The following is an 8,747-nucleotide window of genomic DNA, read 5'->3' as shown; positions in this document are numbered from 1 at the left end:
CACCCTCCCTTCTCCTTCTACTATTAACAGCAGTCTGCGTTAGAGCCACAGAAATACCCCTTTTCCATTTCTATTATTTTTGCAGCGTTTAAATTTATTGAGATATCACACTTTCCATCTCCGCGTTGCAAATTAATTTCCCGTAGCTCAGAGCACCCTGCTCAGAAAAACCTTCCTCCATTCGCCCTGTACACAACCGAGCAGCAGCCAAGGACAGTCGACTTAGCTGAATAATACGCACTGGTGCTAAACGAAAATTAAACTATAAATATTTTAAAATACCTGATTTCCCGGATAGTAAAAGTGAAATGTGTCATTTGTTTAAACTATCCCATTCGTTACTTCTTTCCGCGTTTCATAAAGCCCAACCACTAACGAGAACCTACGTAAATAGAGCTTCAACTTTCATCTCGAGGAGTTTAATCAGAAAGCTCTTCAGGAGTATTTTATTCCTTTTATCAGAATATTGATGGAAGTCATAATTCACCTTAACGTGAGAAAGTTTCCTTTCTTCAGTAAAGAAATTCATCAAGACATTTCTCGTTGGTGAGATGTGACATAAATCTGCTTCCTTTTTCTTCTATTTGATCTCAGCACTTTATGAATTTTTGATTGCCCGCTCCCAATTTTCCACAAGCAAAATTCAATTAAAGAAATTAAAACACAGTAGCTCAACCCTAATTACCTCGTCAGCGAACGGCTTTCACAGCCCAACGGATGACACGCGCCCGCTCCCCCGGCACTGGTGGAGCCCTCTGCCAGCTGGGTCACCGGAAACCTTTCCCTCTTTGTTGGCATTGCTGGGAAACCGCGCATCGAGGACCTACGGTAAGGGCCAAAAGCGATGTCTTGGAGCAGATTGCTACAGCCACTGTCTGCCTCACGCAGGAAGACTGGCCCCAAGTACCTAAAACACATCAGCATCCTAGGAGAGAATCCGCTGGACAATTCCCCAAATGAAACCCGCTGTTTGAAGAACTTCAAGGATTTCAAAGTCATGTGAATTCCCTGTGAATTTAAAAGCATTCGAGTAAGCTGCCCTCAGTACCATCAGTAAAGAGCCTTATTAAAAGCTGTTTGTATAAATATTTACAAGCATTTGTTCTTACTTGTGAGATAAAGAGGATGTGAACAAGAGGTAGAGCAGAGCAAACGGCTCATCCCGAGCGCTCGGAGCGAGGCACAGCTCCACTCCGCTACAGACGCGTGCGCGCCACGGCTTCACGACCCCAAAACCTGACTCAGTTCTGCTCAGACCATCGAGAGCAAAGGGCTCAAGATACAACCTCCTCCCCCAAGGTAACCTCGTGCAAGAGGACCTCAGAGAACACAGCCAAGCGGACACTTCAGGAGAGCACTCGGACATGTCTGCGGAGTAGCCAAAGCGAGTTGCAGTCCATAAGCCTAAATACTGCCGGGCGCGCCCAAGGAATGCTAACCCCACAGGCCAAGTGTTCTCAGAGCGTTTTAAAATGTGGGGACTGCAAAACAAGCTGCAAAGCAGCACTTTTTGTAATGGAGGTGACATCAGGCCTTTTGAGTTTTCCCCAAAAAGCAATCTGGATTTAGCCGTGCGCATTCCTCCACCAGCAAAAGCTGCTGGGTTTTAGAGGGGAGTTGTTGGAAGAACAGCGCCAACGCGGGGAAGGTTGTAGGTCTCTCTCCCTACAGAAAACAATTTGAGGGAGGAAGGGCAAGGAAATGCAAGATTTTCCCACCAAGAAATGAACGGAGTCCCAGAGAGAACACTGTTGCTCAGCCTGGAAGAAGAACACTCAGATTGGTTTGGTTCAGCCAGGCAAACGGTGCTCCAAGAGCTCTGGAAGACATCCAAGATAGAACAAGGTAACCCACCTACAGCTCCAGGAATCAACAAAATATCCCTTCTTTCTACTCATTTAGGTCCATGTTGCTCTTCCATATCCTTCCAGCAGTATCCCAGCCTCCCTGGCAAGCATCGTTGCTGAACACCAACGTCTGCCTCGGTGGCTGCACGCACCCGATGGGCTGGAGAGAAGACGACACCCGAAAGGATGCTTTGCACGTGGGTATCCGTGTCCTCCTGTGCTGACAGGAAACACAAGCGTTCTGCTTGTCACAATCCCCACACTTCACGGAGGTTACTGCAGGAGAAAGCTACTCAGCCTCTTGGGTGTGAAAACATCGTCCGACTCCTCCAATTCCAACATTTGAACATCCTAGAGGAGCTTTGCAAAATAACCTTAAGTAAAAAAACTACTTGTCAAAGTACTTGTGAGCTGTAGGAGTTGGATTTCACGTAAGCCTGGCTATCTCCCTACGCACCCACACTTCACGGAGGTTACTGCAGGAGAAAGCTACTCAGCCTCTTGGGTGTGAAAACATCGTCCGACTCCTCCAATTCCAACATTTGAACATCCTAGAGGAGCTTTGCAAAATAACCTTAAGTAAAAAAACTACTTGTCAAAGTACTTGTGAGCTGTAGGAGTTGGATTTCACGTAAGCCTGGCTATCTCCCTACGCACCACTTACCAGACGTGTAAAACAAAACTCCACACACCCCCTACATGCAGTAAATTCACTCAGGAGGGGAAAAGACAGTTTTCAACTGTCCAAGCCCAGGCACAAGCAATCCCTGTCGTGAGGTGCCGTGTCAAAGCAGTGAAACAGTCGTGATAAAAACCACCAGCTTATTACTGTCATTTATTTTAAAAACCTTATTCAAAATATGAAGTGATACAAGTCCAAATTCGATAAAAATTACTGCAAGAAAAGCGTTTGGGGATATTTTGCCTGTGCTTGACTCCTCATGGTTACCAACAGAAGGGGTTGAGCAGCAGGGTTTCAACTTTTAGCACTCCACTGGTGCGACAGCATCTCCGGACTCCGCGTGCCAACTGCTGCAAAGTTGATTTTTTCAAAATGTTACATACCTACTTGAATACCAAGCCATTAATTAGGGGGTTCCAATCCACCATTATTTACATATTTATCAGTCTGAAAACTAAAATCACAAACAGAATGTACAGCAACCTAAGGTTTTATATTTTACAACTCATGAAAACATAAATAATGACAGTACAAAAGACAAGGTAAAAAAACCCACCCACGACGGTACCAGTAACCGGATTTACACTAACGCGTAAACGTTCGTCAAAAAACAGAGGGTGCTGCCCCAGACTGGCAGTCCCACACACCATTTCTTTCATCTGCCTCTTACCTGGGTCAGAATAACACCAAAATAAATTATTCTTACATTCTCAGGCCTCTCCCATGTATAATACAGCAAACCCCATAACTACTCCCCAACTGTCTCAAAACTCAAGAGACAGCTTCAGCGTACTGGAAGCCCGTCAACTACCTCTATTTTAGTAAGATTATTCAACAAGGCTTGTTTTCCATTCATTAATTACAAAGGTAATGAATTAGTCATTAATGCCATTACAGAAAAAAACTGGAGAGTCAAGAAGCTGCAAAGCTCCAAACAACCTTGAACGTTTTAACGAAATATACGGTACGTAGCTTCTGAAATAAAATGGTTTCTACATAATTATTTTTAAGTTATTTACTGCATGAACACATGGAGAAACAACGAACTTGGCCATGCCAGCTGTTCTGCCCAAAACAGGATCAGGTTGTGCAACAAGAAAACCGAAGGAAAAAAAGAACAAGATGAAAGATTGGCAGCATCGGGATTTAAGCACAGAAAAAAGTAATCACATTCTAAGTTTGCAATACAGTGGGAGTTATGAACCGTGTAAGTGATTAGCAAAGAGATGATTAATTTGATTTAGTGATGCCAAAGTCATTAATTTATTAGACCTAAAATACTTTATGCTTATTTCTTGTATTACCACTATTAAGACTGCTCCAGACAGAAGAGATGATGCTTAATGAATGGAAAGAGCACTAATTATTAAACTCTGCATCTTTATAGTTGATATAAAACCTGACCAAAGTAGTAAACAGGTGGGTCATGCCCTTGATCTGGCATGAGACTTAATCTCAAAAACATCCCGGTCCAAGAGAGTACATCTCATTTCGGTGCAGGCAGCATCTTTTGAATACCTGAATATCGTTACATGACTAGGCAGGCAAAGAGTGAGAAGTTCAGCAAACTCAAATCACAGTGCTTTCAAAACACGTAGTCGTTAGTTATCTTCAGGGAAGGCATTGCTTCATTAACATTTTGATCTAAACGATGATATTCCACTGTTCTAGAGCACAGGCCATCCCTCCATCTTCGGCTCTGGACCAGTAGGAAGATCTGAAAGAAAAAGCAGCCAACTTACATAACGCTCCGGAGAAACAGTTTGGTCACCAGTTAACAGTTGTACCCGCACCGCGGTTCTGCCCCTCCATCCCGGCAATCCCACTCCCACTAGCAAACACGGCACTAGCAGTCAGCCACTTCCACGCCGTCCTTGCCACCAAGGCACCTGCTCCCGCTTGGCAAAAACACGGCATCATAGAACCAAGAATGGTTTGGGATGGAACAGACCTTAAAGACCATCCAGTCCCACCCCCTGCCATGGGCAGGGACACCTTCCACTAGACCAGGTTGCTCCAAGCCTCATCCAGCCTGGCCTTGGACACTCCCAGGGATGGGGCATCCACAGCTTCTCTGGGCAACCTGTCCCAGTGCCTCCCCCCCCTCTCTGGGAAGAATTTCTTCCTGATATCTAATCTAAACCTCCCCACTTTCACTTTAAACCCGTTACCCCTTGTCCTGTCACTACAGGACCTTGTCAAAAGTCCCCCCCAGCTTCCTTGTAGCCCCTTCAGGTACTGGAAGGTGCTATAAGGTCTCCCCGGAGCCTTCTCTTCTCCAGGCTGAACCAGCCCAACTCTCTCAGCCTTTCAACCCATAACACTTTCAGGAAAGATACCTGTGTAGCTTGAGAAGCACTGCAGGTCCAAGCCATTACACTACCCTGACAGCGACACTCGCTGGGCTGTTCATCCTACCTATTCCGGCATGTCACCCTTCTTAAAAGGAACTGTGTTACTGGTGCTGAAGCAAAAGGCCACAAAAGCAGCAACGGTGTAACTTGATAAACTGCTTCCATGTCACAGCTTGGTGCCCCCTCCAGCCATACCAGCAGAGCGCTTAAAAAGGCGACACGATAAATCAAAGCACTCAAGTGATTAGATTTTTAAATGTCTATTAGCCTCACCCTATTTAGCCTTGTTTCTTCCCAACATCATGGAAGAACCCGCTTTACTAGACAGAGCAGCTATACTGGCAAAAGGGGAAATGGTGCGGTGTAAGCGGGCACAGGAAAGAAAAAGGAGAACCTACACCAGTTTGACTGTTGTCTCACACAAACACCCGCTGCTTCCCTGCTGATTGACACACCCACACATTCCCCATCCCCAGAACTGTTTCTACGTGCTAAATAGTATCAACAGAGCGCTTTTCCATTACCCATGGGATACTACATGGGATCTCACTCATGTAGCAAAGATAAAGCATCTTTTATCACTTATTTGAACTTCTCTCCAAGTTAACTTTCCAAACTAATCAGGCTATCTTTGTAATACAGAGTTAGCTCATGCTCAGGAAACAGTTACCTGACAACACTAACTTTGGGCTTCTCTGTGTAAAACTGCAAAGAGTTTAGCGTTTACTAGAGGTTTCTAGTTAAGCCCTCAGAATATCTATAAAGGCCACCCTAAAGTGAACACTAGTTACAAGGATTATCCAGTCAGAATAGGAACATTCCCACACCACTTGGGATTAAACCTTCCTTAATTTGCTGCTTAGCATCCTGGGCAGCAACAAATCAATCACCTTCATTCAACCGAACCGACTGATTCCTGATGTTATCAATCAGTTGATTTTTCTAATCTAAAAGGTTTGATTCATGTCCACTTTCACTGAGCAGAGAAAAATGACATTAGTGATCTGCATATCAGTATCGAAACGACAGTGGTCAAAGATTTCATTCTCCAAAAAGCTACGATCCTCTTACAAAAGAGCGTACGAGCAGCACAGCTTCATTTTCAACACCAATGCTGTTCCTCCCAGCCTCGCAGGGCACACCCACCTTCCTCTTATTGTGATACGTGACGTAAACAACAGCTACGAGGAAGGCAACTACGACCAGGTTAAAGAAGAAATGGCTGTCTTCTTCTTCTTCCAACCCTGTGACAGAAACATCTTTTATCTTCTCATCAAGGGTCTTGATCTCCTCATTGTAATTACCGATGGCGTCAGAGTCGTCGTCTTCAGGCACCTCCAGAAGGTCTGGGTTGTACCTGGAATTTGGTGTCATTTCATAAGGACTATAGTCATCTCCATCTGACTCCAGAGTTTCTTTTAGGAGGGGCGGTGAACTATTCAGCGTGTCTTTCAAATCTGTTAGAAGATCCTCTTCCTCAATTTTAGTGTCTTCAGAAGCATCAACATCCGTCTGCGACACCGGACTAGCAGTCACCGCACGAGAGAGGAGGTACGGCGCAGAATCCCCTTCTGCTGTGGAAGGCTTTGTGGCAGTCACCGAACTGATCTTAGCTGCTGTTGGGAACGGCCCCTTTTTTGTTGGGCTGGCCTCTTTTTCAGTTGGGGTTATACTCTGCAAGCCTTCTGTCAAATTTTGGGATCTATTTAGTGTTTCATTCTCACGTTTAGAAGAAATGTTTTTCTGGAGTATCTCCACTTCTGCAGAATCTGAGGAAAGGAGAAACAGTCAACATTAGGAACAAGGCACTAACTTCTCTTGGGATACTTCAGCTATAAACAAAGTTAGTGCAAGGCCTTTACTTTATGGACAAGAAATCCTGAGATGGACGGGGCACATCTCACACCACAAACATTCAGAATTCAAATGCAGAGACACACACACTCCTGTACTCCGGCACCTTCAAGAGAGAAGTCTGGAGCGGGACAGGAATCAAACCTCGGAAGCACAGGCTTTGTGGATTAGCACGTCAAGGTGTCCCTGAAAAATTCAGCAGGCACATTTTCATCATCAGGCATGATTAGTATTTTCTCCATCATCAAACTCTTTCTCCCACAGAATTTGCTGAGGTCTACAGAGGAAGAAGTTCTCATTTAATCTTTCACCGCAGCAGATTTTACCAATAAGAAATGAGAACACGCCACGATGCCTCCTTCAGTCAGGACACAAGGCCCTACCATCACTTCCCAGGCACTTACTTTTACTGAATTTCTAGGCACAGAGAAAGATGTCCAACCTAACGTTAACTCGGATGAAACCACTGAGCCACAGCTCACAACACAAAGCTGAAGAAGGGACAACCTGACAGCACAGGCTCCTGCCCGTTGTCGGCAGCGAGCTGTTAGAACGAAGTCAGCCAGCAGCGATGATACATGACTGCGCACCCTCCAGCAAACCCACTCCCCACGGTTAGCTCTGCAGAGGTATGTGGAAAACAAGGCGAGCTTTAAAGCCACAGGCAGGGTCCATCACCCCGCTCCCCCGTCCAAAGGAAGGTATAAAAGACGCAGAGGGAGTGTATAAATTGTTAATGGTTTTTCAATCCCCAAAAAAATAGCAAAGAGCAAACTATTCATGTTTGCAGCACGGCACTTCCTGATCTGAATCAGGAGGCACCTTAAAAATGAAGAGCACATTTTAGACTTCCAGTACACACCATGATTGAAACAGTGGAACCATACTTGCCTTGTACTTTGGCACACCAAACTATTTTTTTAATTGATTATTCTGGAAAAGTAGCAGCACTCTCATTAAGTGCTCCCAAGGAGCTCCCCGGATCACTGGAAAGTTACAGGTTCTAGAAACGAAGCATTCAACCAATGGCTTGTCTCAAATTACTCCTAAGTAAAATATTACAGAGGACACTGAATCACGTTATTCATGAAGCGTGTATTTACAGAGGACCAGTTACAACAGACCTGACCTTGTTACTGGGGTCCGTTTCAGGAATTACTCTTTAACCAACCGTCAAACGGACGACTCCACCAATCCCGCACGAACTCGACATTACGGTGCCTCTCTGCTAGTTCGGAGTCAACTGCTTTACACCTAACACACTTGTTGTTGCTGAAGACACTACTGGTCTGAATTATCCTGTCAACATTAACTTGTTCAGTTCTCCTACAAGACAAGCTCAGGGAACTCCTATTTCGTCCCTCAGGAGTGAAGCCAGCTGACTGCCTACCTGGAGATAAACATGAGAAAAGGCAGCTGCACGACCGCTCCATATTTACAGGCAGTCGGCACGTTATGAGTGAGGTTGGTAGCTCTTACTGCTGCCCTCAGAGACAAGAGGTCCTTAGAGAGCAATAACTAAATTGTCTGCAATACAAAGCAGCTTTGGTTATCTTTCCTACAGAACTACACTGCACATACCCTTACACTTCAGATTATTCTTAAACTTATTTTAACATGAAAGGTTTAGCAGGATATACACTTAAGCGCAAGGGGCTCCCACCAGCTAAAGCTGCAGCTCCCGAGTGAGGAGGAGTAATTTCTTATTATTCCTACAAGAAGCTGCTTTTTGTCTTAACAGGAGTAGCAAGTTTAGCAGCTACACCACAGCTGATTTATGACACCTACCCAGAACTATTTGGCATTATAAACGGTGGCTGCACTGGCTATGTTACACAACCCAGATGCTGTCTGGACTCCAGAGATGCCTCAGCTTCACAATCAGCTATTAATGTTCAGTAAGGGTGACAGAACTAGCAACACCGCCCTCTTAATAAACACCACACGTAAAGACACCCGACAGGGTCAAAATTCACTCCCAGAAAAAAATTACTTTTTAGAATGCAAGTT

The 8,747-nt window shown here is 44.9% G+C and overlaps 1 protein-coding gene across 1 annotated transcript; it reads right to left on the bottom strand.

Moving 5' to 3' along the window:
- Window positions 1-3,876: 3,876 nt before the first annotated feature.
- LOC104516596 (chromosome unknown open reading frame, human C5orf15) lies at window positions 3,877-8,063 on the bottom strand (the record flags this gene model as incomplete). Its single annotated transcript, XM_010160977.1, has 3 exons — window positions 3,877-4,246; window positions 6,030-6,652; window positions 7,909-8,063. Coding segments are annotated over 3 exons (910 nt in total), but the record flags the coding sequence as incomplete, so codon positions are not given.
- Window positions 8,064-8,747: the final 684 nt, after the last annotated feature.

This window comes from Eurypyga helias, unplaced genomic scaffold (genome assembly GCF_000690775.1).
Source record: "Eurypyga helias isolate BGI_N326 unplaced genomic scaffold, ASM69077v1 scaffold1301, whole genome shotgun sequence".
NCBI lineage: Eukaryota > Metazoa > Chordata > Aves > Eurypygiformes > Eurypygidae > Eurypyga > Eurypyga helias.
The sequence above is the reverse complement of the archived record's forward strand: the minus strand, read 5'-3'. Positions and strand labels throughout refer to the sequence as shown.